This window comes from Stenella coeruleoalba (assembly GCF_951394435.1).
Source record: "Stenella coeruleoalba genome assembly, chromosome: 14".
Classification (NCBI taxonomy): domain Eukaryota; kingdom Metazoa; phylum Chordata; class Mammalia; order Artiodactyla; family Delphinidae; genus Stenella; species Stenella coeruleoalba.
In genome coordinates this window covers 43,915,921-43,934,282 of record NC_137160.1, presented here as the reverse complement: position 1 = coordinate 43,934,282, position 18,362 = coordinate 43,915,921, and the positions used below count along the sequence as shown (strand labels likewise).

Below are 18,362 nucleotides of genomic sequence, written 5' to 3'. Positions count from 1 at the left end.
GGTATTGCTTTTTTGATTTTAAAGATAAGAAAACTAAGACTTAGAAGATAAGTGGCCTTTCTTAAGTTACACACTTAGTAAGTGGCAGAGCCAGGATTCAGATTCAAACAATCTGACTCTAGATTCCATGCTTCTCAGCCACTATGACCCCAAATCTAACCAAACGAATTCTGCTGGACATGTGGAACCAAGAATGGAATATTGCTTGATTTTTTTTTTTAACTCATAATGTTTTTCCTTGACTACATTGCTCCTCCAAGTAAGAATCCTGTATCACTGTATTAATTCTGGAACATTCTGCAATTACAACCTTACAATACTTCTTCACCAGTCAAAATCAGCTGATAGTTAGACAGATATATAGACAGTTAGCAGACAGTTAATATTTGTAAAGCTGTGCCCCAAATGGTGACCTCCTCCCAAATAGTATAATGATGTTGATAATTTGGTAATGACCCCTTCTCTAAAGTATTTCCCTATAAATACAATGAAACTATTACTAAGGATCTGTTTCCATTCCAGTCTTAAGCACAATTTTGCAGCATGACCACCTTGGAATAATTTAATCTCTAAAAACAGCAAAGACAAGAATCAAGTTAACATTGTTTTATTATATCCCAGATCTGTAAATATTGCGTTACACATTAAATTTTTGCTTATTTTAACCTGCCATGCTTCTCTAAAAGCAAAGTAACTTCTCTGAACAGCAAAATTAAAGCTCTGTTAAAAAACGTTGCAAAATCTCACTGCATTTTAGACAGATAGTTAGCTGCTTCCTTACAAAAATAAGAAAAAAATAATTTGTACATTTACATAAAAATTCAAGAACATTCACTGGAAGAAAAATTAAAGCTTCAAAAAGATATTTTCTTTCACACTAAAATAATAGCATAATTTTCACCTTACATATGTAAGGAAAAAAGAATACTATATGTTATAAATGTTTACATTAAAAATAAGAAGCCCTTAAAAGGAAAATTACTCTTTAAAATGTCTAAGTCTAAAAAGCTAGATTTCAGGAGTAAATTAGAAAACAGAAAATGGAGCATCAAATAGAAGATTCAGACACCTGTTTAATTGAAGACATCTAGCTCAGTGACCAGAGGGCCTCATTAGGAATCCAGTATTCCCCATGAATGCCGTGTTTGTCCTGCACAACCAGTTCAGGCCCGTCCTGAAGACACTTTCAGACTCAGCAAGGAGTCAGCTCTCTTCTTGATTCCACACTCCAAATAAGAAAGGGTTGGTGACACTTCACCAAACTCAAATGGCAGCTGCCACTGGCCTGCGAAAAGAGGAAAAGGAAGGGCCTGGCCTAGGACAAATTAAGAAGCAAACAATGTTGCTTCAGTGTGTACCACTCATGTCCCTTTTGTGGCCTCTCTTTTTGCCCTTGAAGGCCTGGGCTTTCATGTTCCTCTCTGACTGTGCAAATACTCCACTTGGGCTTGCCCTCTCCTGGAGTTCTCTGTCCCCACCTGACCACGTGATCTTTTTCTTTCATGAATTCAAACTTCTTAGTTCCTCTATTATTTAAAAAATCCTCATAAGAAAGCAAACCCGGAAAAAGTAATTTATACTGAAGGGTGATTGACAGCCCGGAGTATTTGCCAGCTAAGTGTTATTGACAAGGTTGGGAGAGAGATTAAAGAAAGGGGGCCTGATGGGAGGGCTGATTTCCTTGAATCACATCTATGCCTCTTTAAAACAGGGCAGTGATTAGGGAAATGACATTTTATAGTTTCCAGGCTTGGATTAGAACACAGTGTAAAGGTGACAGATTTGAGGTCTTAGGACAGTCACGCCCCACTTTCGTAAGATTTACCCCACCCCAGCCCCCTTTAGCCTTTAAAATCTGACCCAGAGAACATGGTTGTTTGGCTCTATATTTTTTTAAATGTCGATTGGTAGGAGAGACAATGAAAATGGTTGTAGAAGATTTCTTTTTACCAGAATTAGGTTAAAAGAAGTTTTTAGTGTTAGCTCCAAGAAAAACATTTCATCTCTGGAAACCTGTCACTGGAAGTCAAGGAGCCCTAGCTGTGATAGCCAGTCACCAGTTTGCTCCCAGTCTGTAGATGCAGAAGGAGACTGCAAAGCAAATCTACAGTCCCACGTGATCCCTTCTTTCCTTTCCACTGAAACCAGAAAAGTTTAATTAACTGTATACAATTTTAAACAAATTACATAAATGTACATGAACTATTTCCTGACATGCTTAGTTATCATGCAGCACCTAAGAACCAAACATAAGTTCTCTATTTTTTAAATCCCGGATATTTATTATAGAACACACCACACCCCTGCCTCATTTAAAATTAAATGTTTTTCACTTTGTTTAAAATGTTGTTTTTCACTTTGTTTTAAATGTTGCATTGATTAATTATTTAACCATTAATGACTAGTGGTTATATATTTAACCATTAATGATTAATGGTTATATATTTGACCATTAATCAATAAACATCAATATGTATGTATGTGTATATATATATACATATATCCAGTTCAAACTGTATTCCTATCGAACATTGCTACTTCATGGGCTAGCTCAACAAATTCTGCCTCCAAAGTAAAATAAAGAATTTTTTTTTGCAGGGTCGGGTATGGGGAGCAGGTCCCAATTCTTCATAGCTGCAATATCTTAAAATTAATTTAGTCTTAATTATTTTTCTTTCAAACTTTTCTTCAACTAGTGGTACCTATTATTTGTTGTCTATTTTTTAAGCTGTCATTTGAAGTGAGTATATAATAATGTGCTATTACGTTTATCATAAGATTAGATGTTAATTATTTTAAGTTTAAACGTCATTGCTTTTGGGGAATTTTGCAAGGCCTTCCAGAGGCTGTAGCATGTGAACAAATTTGAGAAGCACAAAATTTAAGCAACACCTTGGAAGATATTAAATTGCACCTAAGGTTTAAGTTTCCCTATATTCATTTGATTCATTATAGCATTGTGTAATATTTACCTGCTTTAATAAGGAATAATGTATTTCATTTGAAAATGGTAGTGAATAGAAATAATGAATGTTAATGCTCATTGCTACTGTAACTACGATGGGAGTCTGTTTCTTCAGACTGATTCAATGGTGTAACTACAGTCCATCTAAGGATAAGATATTCTAATTGCAAATGACTACTGTCGAGAGAAAATAAAGAGCCATATGTGCTAAACTTGCAAATGAAAATATGAAAGTATAATTCTCAAGAGAAGAAAAGCAACTTTTTCTCAGCATAATTCTCATTACTGGCAAGTTATCAAAGGTAGTTCTGAATCTCAGGAAAAAGACTTGTGATTACAATCTCAACAGAAGATCTTTACATTAAAATACTGGCAATAACTCTGTATGGTGAATATAGTTTTCTTTCTCGAGATTAAGGAAATTTAGATATATTCCTCATAACAGGACTTTTGTAAAATATAAAACACACTTTCAAAAGTATAAAAGCAACAAATTTTTTTTTTTTTTTGGTCTACACTTTCCTGGTGTAGTTTTCACATTGTGGCTCTGTGTTTTTGAGACCTTATTAGGGCAATCTAGTATCTAGAACTGCTCTTCATAATCTAATTGCTACCCAGAAGAAAAACAAAATTCTAGTAGCCTTCAGAGCAAATGACCAGGTGCTACTGATTTTTTAGAGCTAAAAAAATCCAACATAATTTACCATAACGATTAAGATTCTACTTTTATCTAAAGCTGGAATAAGGATGGAATTTCTAGCCCAGAGAGCTGTTCTACTATAGTCAGTCAAATACAGCTTCTATTGTTGGACTAATATTTAGCCAATGTATTTATTGGAAAAATATATGCAAAGAAGAGGAGGTCCTTTATAGACCTTAATTCCAGTGCTAGAGCATGAGATTTGCTGGTTGTCTATTTACTCAGCAGTAAAAGAGGCAAAATCTGTTTTAACATTTTAAACTTCCTGAAAAGATAAGTAACAAACTGTTTTAAAGTAGAAATTGGTATGTAGCATAATTCAAAAATTTTAGAAAAATTCATACATATTCATATTCATAGATATCTAGATATCTAGATATAAATTAAATCTTATAATATGCCTTTCAGAAACCTCCAGAATGTCTGACAAAGATATGTCTAATTGTAGCACTGTAACATTATTTCTTTGTGCATGTTTCTGCTAAGGCAGTAAATTTGGTTTCCAAATTATTTAAAAAGTCAAGGCCATCCTCTTCCTGTTTTTCACTGCAGCAACCTACAGAACCAGCTGGAGACCCTCTTCCTTCATAGTTATACGTAAGAACATAATCTTCAGATGGCATATGGTCTTCATCCTGATTACACAGATGCAGTTTCTGTAAAGTTTAAAAACAAGGGATTGTATTATTGTTTTAAACACACTGAAAGATAAACATAAAATTTATTTTTTATTTACCTTTTATGTTTAATTTTTAACCAGTGTGTCCTCTAATGGATTCCTACATACAAAAAATGCACATGGTTGGTCTACATCACAGCCATACTACCAAGTCAGTATATTTTACATTTCTAGTAATCCATACAAATCCAAAATTATGTATACACATTATATTTAAGTACATTTAAATTATTACTAAATTCTTACCCCTAAATTTTATATCTAGAGGTCAGGCTAGTCCACAAAACGGTGGCAATATGCATAGCGGTTAGGAATTTGAGCTTGGATAGTCAAGCAGTCCTGATTTGGAGTCATAGCTTGGCTTTACCAACTAGCTACATGACTTTGAGCAAGTTATAATACTGAACATCTTTAACTCTCAGTTTCCTCGTTTCTAAAATAGGAATACAGACAATGAGTATCTCACAGGATCATTATTAAGTGATGAAATAATAATGCATGAAAAATACCCTTATTATGTCCAGCACATAGTACATGTTCAATAAACTAAAATCACTATTATCTGCAGATATAATGTCAGTAATTACCACATTGTCTTCAGAATCAAGCTTCCGAGAGAGCCAAACCATGACAAAATAAAAAGATGCACCAAAAAGTTTCAGTGAAATTTAAAATAATCAAGATAACTCACACTGCAAAAACCTGGCCAGAATAGAGGCCAAGCATTCGGCCACATTTACCCTCGCTCTTTGTCACTGGCCTGTGTGCCAACTTGTCAAACTCGTGCACCTCTCCCCTTTCTCACCTGTGTACACATCCCCTCTCAAACCCAGCGCTTATTACCTTGGCTTATGTTAGCAAGTGCCTCTCTTCGTGACCATTTTAGCCTCACATCCCATTACCTGACATGCACATTGGAGAACACCCCTAAGAGTGTTTCTTAAGCTTCCCTCCTCCTCAGCCTGATCTTACATGGCTACTGACTGTCTAGAAACAGAAAAGGGATTAACATTTGAATTTGATGAAAAAAATAAATATGCTGTGGACCTATGATAACCTACAGCCATGTCACAGAATGTTGCCCATCTACAGTCCATCAAAGGCTTTAGGGTTTCTGGACCAGTGTTTGTATTACAACAGCACTGGTACTCTCTGATAGAAGAAGTGAAAACTTCGTACCAGAAAGAATACTTAATTCAGTGGTCCTCTACTCAGGCTGCACGTTTGAATCACCTGAGGAGCTTAAAAAAAAAAAAAGCTAAACCAATTAGAATCGGAATCTTTCAAGGTGAAGCACAGGCATTAGTATTTTTTAAAAGCTTCCCAGGGAATTTTGATGTGCTGCCAGGAATGAAAATCCCTTATTGAACCCCCCTATCTTTCACATCCTTGCTTTCCTCTGAATTAGAAAACAGTTTATATATGCATGATGCTTTTTACATGAAAAAATAGTTCATATGAACCATATTATTTAATATTCACTCCAGAATTCTGTACAGACGCTTTCTTTTCACAGAGAGATGCAGATTTGATTTGGGGATTTTTGTGATTGTGGAGAATGAGATTTTTTCCCTATTCTTCTATATTAAAAGAGTTCATGAGATAAACACACACCTAAAAATGAAATGCAACTTTAGTGAGGGATAGTAGAATCCTCCAATTTTCATGAGATTTTAGAAATTAAGAGAAATGTGACACATGAAATAAAAACTTTTATATCAAATACTGTAACAAAATCAAAGAGCAGGGGCAAAAATAATCAGAGAGTGAGAGAGAAAGGATACATTGGAGAATCTGAAAAAGAAGTTTCTGAAAATATATATTAATCTCAATTTCCTAATGTCCTCCACTTGGACATTTAAATTTCAGGGTCAAAACACTCAAGAAAACTCACTTCACCAAGGCGGGGCTGAGTGAAATTGTACCACTCCGAGTGGTCCATCTCCACAGTGCCTCCTCTGCAGGAATCCAGGGTGTGATGATGCCCGGCCCCCTGGCACAATTCCAAGGTCTGGTTTCCTCCTTTTACCATTTCAATGGTTTCCTGCCTGCCATTTTGAACTTCTGATCCCATAGTGCCACAAAAGCCTTGGCTAGAGTTGTTGACTGTATGGGTCGTAAAGCCACTGGGAGAACACTGAAATAAGATAAAATAAGACAGTTCATATAGGGAGGAAATGGATTCCAAGTAAAGTCGCAAGAAGGCAAAGGAGACAGCTCGTTTACTCAACCTTTTATTCATTCATTCATTCAACAGACATTTATCACTTTCCAATTAGATGCAAAGATAGAGACAAGGTCCCTCAGTGGCTTCAAGAAGCTCTTACTCCAATGAGGCAGAAAAATAGACAGTTACTTTAAGAATGTGATTATGCTGATGTACAGGTGAACACAGAATGCTATAGGGACACAGAGGAAGAGCATGAAAATTCAAACTCGGAGAAAGTAAGTGGAGCAAACTGGGAAAACTCTGAGCTGAGGGATTCCTACTGAGAAATAGGAGGAAGAATGCATTATCTGCAAGAGGGTCTAGAGGCAAAGCCAAATGGGGTTCCTTGGGGGTTCCCAACTTCAGCCTGTCGAGAATGCCTACCACAGAAAGTTCAAAGAGAGAGAGGAAGCTAGAGAGGTTATAAAAGGCCAGAGGACATAAAGATCTATATGCCATCCTAAAATTTTTAGACTATCTTGAAGATTATGGGGACAAAAAGAATGGTTTTAATAACAGGCAAGGGACATATTTAAAAAAAATCATTTTAGGCAATAATGTGAAAGACAAATAAGAAGGAGACAAGTTTAGAGTCATGGATATCAGTCAGTGAAACATTATAGGTGAAAAATGATAAGGATCTAAGCCAAAGTCGAAGCAGCGACGATGAAAAGAAGAGGATGGACTCCACAGAGTGCTTACTGGTGGTTAGACGGATGAGGCAGCAAAGGGAAGGGTCAGGAGTTATTCCTATGTGTCCTGCTTGTGCAACTAGATAGATGGTATGATTCACAGAAACAGGGAGGAAGGATGCACTTGCGGGTGAGAGGAGGGTGAGCAATTCAGTTTTGGACGTGGTAAACGAGAAACCTGTGGATTTCCAAAATGAGTATATGAATATGTGGTCTGGAGCTCAGGTGAGAGATCTGAGCTGGAGTATAATTCTGGGAGTCACGTCCATGTAGGGGGGAGTTGAAGCCATGGGAATAAATTATATCACCCAGAGAAAACTGCAGACCAAAAGAAAAAAAGGCTAAGAATAGAACAACAAGAAACATCATGTTTTAAAGGGTGGATAAAGGAATTAGAGCTGTGACAGAACTGATGTGGAATAGCCACTGAGATAATACGGAACCAAAAAGCCATGACTCTCTAGCCAAGAGAGGATTACGGTAAAGAGATCAATGGTGTAGAAAAAATCCAAGTAGGGTAAGAACTGGTTCAAATAAAGTAAGCACCCATGAGAGTCAAGTAAAAAAGTGGCCAGTGGTGACCTGTGTCAAAAGAATTTCCACGGAGTGCGGAATGAACAGGAAGTAATGTCATAGAGAAATCGAGTAAAAAATATTTCTCTCAAAAAATTCAGTTTCAAAGAAAAAGAAATATGGAGGGATCTAGGGGAGGACAAAGAGTCAAGGGAATATTTTAAAATGGAAAAGACTTGATTAAACATTAACTTAATGCTGGAACTGAACACCAACCCTCCAGGCCACAGGTGAGATGTTTAGTTACAGCAATAACCTCTGCATGTCAGTTTGAATTCTAAACCATCACTTTCATGACAAGACCTCCACTATAATCAGGTGTCATTGTGTCATCTTCTTACCAATTTATTTTTTCTATCTAATATGTAGAGTCTCTATCAAAACAAAGATTTTCAAGTTCAGATAATTTACTGAATCTGAAATATATCTATAAAAGTCAAACATATTATTTTACTGCCTTTGAAAAAAATACCAGAAAAGAGAACTGAAAAGTAGCCATTTGGTGGCACTGCTACCCTACATTTTTTGCTTAGGTCGCTGCTACAGTAAAATTCTATCTCACACTCACACACACACACACACACACACACACACACACACACACACACACACAAATCCTGTTTGTCAAATCTCCTTGATGGGTATAATTTTGTCATTATAAATACATATTGAGATCATATTTCTAAGCTAATAAAGGGAGAATTGAAAATAAACTAAAATCAAAGCTGAATCCACAGTACTGTTTCCCATTCTCTAATCTCTGTTCCTTCCTCCAAGTTTATTCTCATAGGGCATCAACAACTCCTTCTCCATGTTAGTGATTTTCAAATTTACTTTTCCAGTCCTGATTTTTCACACAACTCCTAACCCCATCTGAATGCCTTTGACTTAAACTCAGATTCAAAACTAAAGTTACCATCTTTACTCATTGTATTAAAATGAGTTTACACATTCACCGTGAAATTTTGTTGCATTTTGTAAAAATATGCCTAAAATTATATACTGGTATAAATTAACAATTTCAAGTCCTTTTGAGAAGTGTTCCTAATAGAGAACAGGTAAATAGGTATATGTTATGGTGAAGTGGCCAATCAATGCCACCGACTCCAGCACCAAATGGCAAAGAAAAAAAATTAAGTACAGCTCAATCATTTCATTCTCAGATATAAAATAAGAGCTTACTATGAGTCAAGGACGATCATGGGGCTAAATCTATTTCCTGAATGGAGAGATAATTACAGGGTTCCACACATAGGCATGTCAAGCATAGAGGAGTCATGATTTTGCCTGATGGTGGGAAGGAAGTGAAAGAAATAGTCGATAAGAAAGGCATCGTCACCTTGAGATACCGAAAAGGCCTGATATAAAGTCACTGTCCCGGGCTATAGCTTCTGTCACATTGACTCCACTTTTTATTTTATTACTTAAAAGAAAACAATTTTATTTATACATTTAAAATATTTCTTATCCATCCTATTTTAATTTTCCAATAACCATTATCCTAGTAGAGTTATCTCATGCTTAAATTATCAAAAGATCCTAATCCTTTATCCTCCCCATTCCTAACGTCTTCCTGTTCTTGTTGGTCACCTACTGATTCAGTATCACACTGCTCACGTTATGCCACTTTCGTGCAGAAAGCCTTGACTGGCTCTCCCTTACCAAGAGAATAAATCCAAAATCCTTAGTGTGCCACAAAAAAGTTTCATCCCCCATCCCTCTCTTATTGTATCTTCTCCCTCCAGAACCTAAGTGTCAAGCCTCTAGTCCAAAACATCATTTCTTCCATTTCAAATCAATTTATTTACTATTTGGTGAATAATCCCTAAACTTTGTCATCTCCTTTTTTATTCATTAGGCTGTTTTTCTCCATCTCTTCACTTTCAAACCCTTCGTGTTCTTTATGGTACAGAGTAATCTGTACCTCTTCCACCAGGCCTTTCTGGTTGATATCCAGACATCATGAATATACTTATGTATCATCAGTATCTTTGAACTCCACCAGTGTCCTATCATATTGGGGCTAATAGTTTACTGTCACATTCCTATTTATTTTTCAATTTCTCAAGAATGAATTGAAATCTTTTCGAGGGAAGAACATGCCTTGTAATAATTTTTTACATACTTCCCGCAGAACAAGAAGCATAGTGCCAAGCACCTCAGAGGTCCCAAGAAATATGTAAGAAAAGAAAGTGGCAGTATTGTTCCAATCTGCCCCCCCAAACACACACTTTTTTGTAAACATATATCTTTTTGATATTTTTAGTTTATCTTGAGAACTTTCAGCAAGTTCTTCCTATTATAAATGGTCAAAGAGTTAGATAAACAAACAATATCTGAAAATATACATTGTGGAGAGCAGTCAAAAAGATTCTTCTTATAATAAATTCACAACATCAAATAATAAGTTTTAAACCATAACACTAGAGAGTAGAAAAAAGATAACTAAAACAATACATCTGGTTTAATAAATGCCCTATAAAAATATTTGAATATTGACAGATAACATATTTATGTCTACAGAATCTGATCAAATGAAAAATAGAAATTAACTCCTAAATTCTGAAATAACTTCATGAGGATGAGTTAAAGAAATTGTGGGAACTACTCAGAGATAAATAGCCGTATAAAAAAATTAATAAAATAAAATTCAAAAATTCAAAAAAAAATTACTTACCACTTTGTCATCTCCAGGTGCTTCTGTGTTTGAGATGATTAAGTTTTGCTGTGCCACATCTTCAGGAAAACTTTTTTTATTTCTGGCACTAACAAGTCCACATACTACAGTTAGCAATATAGCTGAGTTAAAAACAGAAACAAAAATGTTTAACATGCACACGATAAAATACTCATCTTTTATTTCTTATTACCTAAGGTGCACAGGAGGAAAACAAGTCACTGAGCGTGGTGTCCCACAAATTACCCTGGCCCTTCTAAATGAACAGGCCATTATTTAGCTTAGATTTTAACATTTAAAGCGATTATATGTATATTTTGATACACATATCTTCAAGAGTTTGGATTCCACCCATCATTTAAGTATTTTGAATCATGAATTTTTAAAAAATCAATGACTTTTTTTTTTTTTTGCGGTACGCGGGCCTCTCACCGCTGCAGCCTCTCCCGTTGCAGAGCTCAGGCTCCGTGGGCCATGGCTCACGGGCCCAGCCGCTCCGCGGCACGTGGGATCCCCCCGGACTGGGGCACGAACCTGTGTCCCCTGCATCGGCAGGCGGACTCTCAACCACTGTGCCACCAGGGAAGCCCCAATGACATTTTTTAAGACAAAGACTTTAAAGAGATTTACTGATTCCCAAAAGAATGGTTTGCCAATACGAAAAGATAACAAAGCAGACTTTTCTTCCCAGAATAGATTTATCTCCAAGTATCTTAATTAAACTTACTTTGTATTTTGCCTATTCAGAATTTTCATTCTGCATCATAATTGTGGGAGGTTGAAATATATGATAATAAAGCTAAGAGCAACAACAACTCTTTACAATGTTCTACAAGCCCCTATACCAAGGATTGCCAACCTACGGCCCCAAATCCAGCCCACCATGTTTTGTATGACTCAGGAGCTGTGGGTTTTATATGTTTAAATGACTGAAAAAAATCAAAAGAATAATAGTTTATTACACGGGAAAATTATATGAAATTCAAATTTTAGTGTCCATAAATAAAGTTCTAATGGAACACAGCCATGCCTGCGGTTTAAATGTTTTCTATGGCTGCTCTCTCGCTACAAGGGCAGATTTGATTGGTTACAAATGAAACCATATGGCCTGCAAAGTTTAAAATATATACTATCTTGCCCTTCACAGAAAAAGTGTACCAACCCTTGCCAACTGTGTGTGGCCCCTTGTTACCTTTCTGGTTCCACTTCCTACACTCCTCTTCCCTCATCCTCTCTCTACTCTCAGGCCACACTGGTCTCCCTGCCTTCCTTGATTTCTCAAGCATTCCCTCACCTTAGGGCCTTTGAACTGACTTTCTCCTCTGACTGAAAGCTCTTCCTTAAGTATTCTTGGCTGACTCTTTCACCTTTTCCAAAAACCATCAATGATAACCTTCTCAGTTAGGCTGGCCCAACCATCTATTGAGAATTACTATCACTAGCACCCATCCCCCGCACTCACCCACACACACTTTACAGCACCAGAGACCCTAATTATCTGGCTCTATTTTTTTCCTCCACAGCATTTAATTTATTTATTACTTTACTGTCACAAGGAAGACTTTGTTTTGGCTTGTTTGCTTTTGTCTGCTTTGTTCATTGATGAATCCCAAGCACCTAGACAGTTCTGGTATATAGTAGGTGTTCAATATATATATATTTTTTTGAGTTGATAAAAAATAATAAACACTTATTAGAAATGTACCATGCACTGTTTTAAGCTCTTCACATGCATTAACTCAATGAACCTCCGGTGCTACCCCATAAAATAACCTACTACAATTATCCCTTTTTACAGATGAGGAAACTGAAGCACAGTGAAGTAACTTGCCCCAGGTCACATGTCTTACAAATAATAGAGCTAGGGTCCAAACCCAGACAGTCTGGTTCCAGAGTCTTACTCTTAACCACTAGTCCTATCACAGAATAAAGGAACAACAGCTAAAATAAGCTGAAGGATTGAATGGAAATGAAAAGAGAAGAAAAACTACGGCACCATTGGGAACTACATAACTGGTTAGGAGGAGGTTAATAGAATTTAATCAACCTGGTAGGATACACCCAAGAAGAGATATTGCTGTGATTTGAACACCTCCCATAAGTCTGTAGCTGAAATGAAAATGACATGACACGAAAGTGGCTTTTAGTGGACTTGCATATGGCAGAAGTTTTAGATTGTTTGATTTAGCCTTAAAAGGGGTAGTATGAGGACCAAGAAATAAAAGCTATACATTGACAGGTTTGGCAAAATCTAAGGCATTTTCAACAGTTCTGTCCAAGAATGAAATCTTTGATCTCAAAAAGGATTTTGCTTCTTCTCACAGAAAATATTCACTCAGAACTCAGAAAATAATACAAAAAGAATTTGTAAAGGGGACTCACACCTGACAGATAGCTGGACAAGATTTCTTTTCAAAGACCTTTTCCTGCACTCAGATATTTATTTTATATTTCAAAGTCAGGTAAGTAAAAGGACTTACAGAAAAGCAATGCTATACCCAGAAGTATCGCAAGGATCGCCCATGTGCCAAGTATCGCTCCTGCAGCCATGCGACATTGATCTGGGTAAGTACAATCACAGAGGTTCACTCTCAAGGTTTTTGTTGCAGATTGACCTTCTACATCTTTTACAGTAATGGAAATAGGATATTCTTGAAATTTGGCATTTTTCCGATATGAAAGACGGGCAGCTGTATCTGAAAGAAAAGAATGATATTTTTAATGAACATTGATTCCTCCTCTAACATCTGTTCCACCACACCTATTTTTAAAGACACTATTCTCAAGGAACCACCTTCCATGTGAAAATGGATAAAAAAAGATGACGATCTTCAACCTTTTCAGGCACTAATATCACCAGATGTATGTTGCCCACTGTAACTTTTTAGAAGAGAGGCTTAAAGAAATAATTTGGCATTGGAGTGACCCAGCAGCCTTTCAGCAATATTTAGTATTCCCTTATTTCCTCCCTTATCTACAAGCTAATGATTGGCTCTTGACATACACTCCAAGCATTTCTCTAAAGTACCAGTTTATGGTACTCATAAAAAATTAACACCAATAGTTACACACAAGAGATGTCTTAAGTTCATATTTTCTTATCCATTTATCTTCTGGTACCTGTCCACTGTCTTTATGTATAAGGTAATTTCTCAAAGGGCAACTGACCCTTGGTATTTAACACCTTCCCTGTGGAAGTAATCTCAATACCAGAAAACTAATTAACATCACCCAGGCTAGGTATAAGGCTTACATAAACACAGACATATCTATATCCTAACAATACAAGTTTTTACGAACAGCGATATTTCCCCAATGAACTTGCTACCTTATTTCAATGACTTTATTATCAACTGACCAAAAGCTCCACACACTTTCAATGGCAATTGCAATCTTTTGGGTTTTTCAATAAGTGAAATGACAAAATACCATAATGCACCTCCTGGAAGTGATCTGTAATTTCTAAGCCTTTCTTAAATGCACGGTTAGAGCTGTTGAGAACTTCAAAGATTTCTGGCTACACCTCAGACACAAAGCTCCCCAGAGGAATGTGAATTACCACTAAGGTTTATTTGGAACTTTTCAGGATTATATTGTGTTTAAAGTAAAATCCTTCAAATCTCTCTCGTCCCTCAAGACCACAGGCTTATTCATTACCTCAAGACCAAGAGCCATATTCATGTCCATTCACTCGTACTAGTGCAGCAGCCTCTGACTTTCCCTGCTACTCAACTCTGCACTCTTCAAACTGGCCTCCTAACTGTTATCAATGTCACTGTTTTTAAGACATAAACCTGGTACGGCATTGCCTTACTTGTACACTCTCAATGCGTACCTGCTGTCACCAACCATACAAAGGTCAGCCTCCTCAGCTAGTACATAAGGCCCTTCATCACCACTGCCGCCAAATCTCTCGGCATTCCTACTAAAACCTTCTAAACTCTAACAACCCTGATTTACTTATTGCCCTAGTATTTTCCTGATTTCATGCATATTTGTTTATCAATTATTGATTAAACAAACATTTATTAAGCAGTTAGTGTCTACCAAGCACTGGGCTAGGTGCTGGAAATACACAGATGGGTTACAAATGTTCTGAGAAAGTCATGTATTAGAGCAGAAAGGTAAACACATAAGAATACAACACGTAGATTACATGTAGATACAACAGGTAGACAGTAGGTGCTCCATAAATATTATGAATTAATATCAAGCTAAGAAGTGGGAAGGAGGTAGTCTAGGCAGAAGGAACAGCATATGCAAAAGCTGAATTGCATGAAAGAGCACAGCATAGCAACAAAACAGCAGGGAACTATGGCTATAACATAGAAAACTGTACACCTCAGAAACCACTACTGTAGCAGTCTGCACTGCAGGCTTCAGTGCCAGGCCTCTGTCCACAGCCCACCATGTTTCCTTCCAGAATGTTATAGAGTGCTTATCCCACATACCCAGACCCCTCATTTCCAGAGTCTGCTTACACTAAAATTTAAGCCTCCCACCTTCTGTTCTTTCCTCATCGCACAGTAGTTACTTCAAAAACACAGCAAGAACAGTTTGTTTTAATGATAAGTTGCTCAATATTTTAACAAGGATTTTTTGTCTTTGTTGTAAATGTAAATTCTGCCTTCATAAAAATTATGATTTTGTTTCATTTTATGTACAATATAAAACACAGGTCCCACACAATGTGTGCAAAAGTTACTTCTAAAATATGTTCATGAGAATCCATTTTACATTATGCTTCACGTGAGTAAAGCAGTAAATCCATTCTCACTTATTTCAGAGCATATAAATCATTATTTTTGATGAAATACCATTAACTTTGGCAAGGGTCCATAGTCTGTTGATGACTGGAGAAGCTTTTGCCAAGCTGAAGTGAAATGGAGCGCCGTGCATGGGGTCGTCAGGATCAACGGCTGAAATGTCAACATGTTCCATCTTTGGTTTGCAAATTACTAGATAATTTTGAAGTATTTCTGGCGGATTATCATTCTCATCTACAATTTTAACTTCAATGGTTCCAGTACATGATCTACTATCTAGGAAGAAAGGAAAAAAGTTTAGTGTAGTTCATAGACTTTTATAGTTTCTTAAGAAAAATAATCAACTAGATTCTACATAGGATGTATGGGTTTTTTTTTTAAATAAACTCTGATCATTAGAGAAAATGGTAAATAAGAAGGTAGATGGATAAATGAAACCTGTAGATCACCTAAAATGAGTATGCTGTTGATAGTATCAGATATAACTGGCCATAAAACTTTTACCAGAATTATTACCAAAAAGTAAAACCAAATGTCTGAATTTCAAACTCTCTATTTCCTTGGGTTTCGTTTGGTCCAGATGTTAAGGAACAGTAAAGTGACTACAGAAAAGTTACTCTAATCCTGGTACACATTTAAACCACTTAGGGAGATTTTAAAAAATATACGATGCCCAGGCTCCCCAACCAGGGATTCTGATTCAGTTGGTCTGAGGTAGTGTCTACACCTTGATATTTTTTTAAATGTCCCAAATTATTTTAATACGTAGCCAGGGTTGAGAAACTCTGGGTTACTTTAAGGAACAGAATTCAAGGAAAGAATTATTTTGACTTAATAGTCAGCTGAGCTATTTAACAGCTCAATTTAAAATGAGGTAAAGAGATCTAGAAGAGTCTGGTGAGACCATTTCCTCTAGTCCTAGACTTAAGTTTCATCTCTGTCCTCTGACATAGAGATCTATAGGCATTTAAGATGCTGCCATGCTAGGGATATAAAGATAAATAAGGCATGGTTTCATGTCACCAAGCAGTTTCACCTTGTTTGATGATTAAGATAAATAGAAACAATCTTTAAAGTAATTTCTAAGAATTCTGTATACTTAGCACAAGGATAATTCTGCACAAGAATAAATGAAGTTTATTCTCTAATTCTTTTATAACATACCAGATGAAAGCTGGTGTCTTACCTTTATCTATTGCCAGGACTGTAACATTATACAAGGCACTTGTGGGAGTTACAGCCTCCCTGTCTAAGATTTTGGAAGTTTCGAGTGAGCCCGTAATTTCATTAATGGTGATCCACCCTTTCGGGTCATGCAATAATTTGTACCTGTTAATAAAAAGTAAAAATAGTTTTTAGCACTATAAAATGTATTAAAATATATTACTGTCTCATTATTACAAATACATAATTAGTATGTGGTTATAGATTTCTTTGTACCTTAAACCACTGCTACTTCTAGTGTCAGGGTCATATGCCTTATATCCATCGATCTTTGAACCCACTGGGGAGTTTTCTTTAATCTGTACACATTGGACTGCAGGTCTGCATTCAGGCCCTTCGTCCTGATCCTTCACATTAACTGTGACCACGGCTCTGTTCATGTTTGCCATTCTGAGTGTCACATCTCCAGTAAATGGAGCTTCATTGCTTACTCCAATTTCCAGGATCACTTGACGGATTTCTTCATAATTCAGTGGCTTTAAAAAAAGGACAAGTATATGAACATCAGTGTAAAATACATTAGCTATTTTAAATAGCAAGTGATCTTTTGTTGATATGAACAGTGCTACATAAATTCTGTGCTCTCACTTAGCCAATATTGACTTTTATCCTTTGCTAAAGAGAGAGGTGATTCTTCACTAAGCCTTTAGCAAGAGTGGTCAGAAAGTTTCTGCAGGTGGTTTTATGGAGTTGTGGGAAAGCAATTCCTAAAATATTTTTATAGCTCATTCTTACTAAGGAAAATTATTCTGAACCTGAAGATAATGCGAAAACATGACCGTGTTCTTCTGGCCTTATTTAGAAGACCGGCCTAAGGGTCATCTGACTCTCGGAGAAGGTTCAACTTACTATTTACCACCGATGAGGGCCCAGACATTTTACAGCTCTTATAAAACTAGATGTTGACTTAAAGCTGAAATGGTGCAGTGATTTTATTTTCTCTCTGATAGAAATGGTATTTCAAATGCATGTTTTAATTGTCCTCTAAGGCATATAACTAAGCAATCTTTATTTCAGCTTTTCCTTTTATAAAAATCCATACAGCTTCTCATTTCTTCTAGGAAGCTGCTTTGGCTTTTTGCTGAGTCCCTCACTGATAAGTTAAGTAAACTTTTTACCGATGCTAACTATTTTTATGAAAATTTTATTTTTGACAATTTGAGAATTATACTTTGGCATTGTTTGTAGTTTATCCAATGAAACTCTCACAGTGAAGAATGCAGAGGGGTAAGAAAAATATAATGTGCTATTGGCACTATTATTATCGTCATCCCCATTTTAGAGAGCAGGAAAGTGAAGAAGAGGAAATAAACTGGGTTTCTCAAAGCCAAAAGAAACTCATTCAAGCTGGAGTTTCAAGCCAGGTAGTCTGGTATGAGTCCATTTTCCTAACCACCACACTATAATCCTTCTGCTTAATTGACTCACCAGCCTCTAAAATCTTCTAAATCAATTCTTTGGTTACAATTGATTTTTATACAGCAAACAAGCCAAATCCATAAAACAGTATTTTACACTGTACTGAAAAGCTAACGCACTTTTTCTTTCATTCTCTTTCTGCTTATCAAAATAATCACTGGCTGAACATTGAACAAGATCAAAACTGATGAGTAAAATTTTGGGTTTAAGCCTTTCTCCACATCTCCACTTCTAGGCAGTATCAAGCTGAGATACTAATACCACAAGTCCAATAAGAAGTCAAGAAAAGTTCTGAATCTTAGAATCTACAAAATGTATGTGAAATTCTTTTTGATTCTTTTATTAATATCCCAGAAACTGGAGCGCCAAGAGAGAAAAGGATTAATATCTGTTTATTTGCCGCTAATGAACACTACCTCACAAATTGCTCGTATTGCTATGATCAGGCTGAGAGTCTG

The 18,362-nt window shown here is 36.3% G+C and overlaps 1 protein-coding gene across 2 annotated transcripts in view; it reads right to left on the bottom strand.

Annotated features, from left to right (window-relative positions):
- Positions 1–618: 618 nt before the first annotated feature.
- The window catches only part of DSC3 (desmocollin 3), a 42,491-nt gene continuing 24,747 nt past the window's right edge, over positions 619–18,362 (bottom strand). Inside the window, exons 10-17 of one of the 2 annotated variants that reach the window (XM_079942953.1) lie at positions 16,702–16,961; positions 16,448–16,590; positions 15,313–15,537; positions 12,976–13,191; positions 10,496–10,617; positions 6,239–6,481; positions 4,402–4,444; positions 4,195–4,321 (exon numbers count right to left, since the gene is read on the bottom strand). In XM_079942953.1, the coding sequence (XP_079799079.1) occupies positions 4,418–4,444; positions 6,239–6,481; positions 10,496–10,617; positions 12,976–13,191; positions 15,313–15,537; positions 16,448–16,590; positions 16,702–16,961 (1,236 nt within the window). In that variant the 3' untranslated portion in view covers positions 4,195–4,321; positions 4,402–4,417. Of the gene's footprint in view, positions 4,322–4,401; positions 4,445–6,238; positions 6,482–10,495; positions 10,618–12,975; positions 13,192–15,312; positions 15,538–16,447; positions 16,591–16,701; positions 16,962–18,362 lie in introns of both variants that reach the window. The other variant, XM_079942952.1, reaches the window with a different exon arrangement.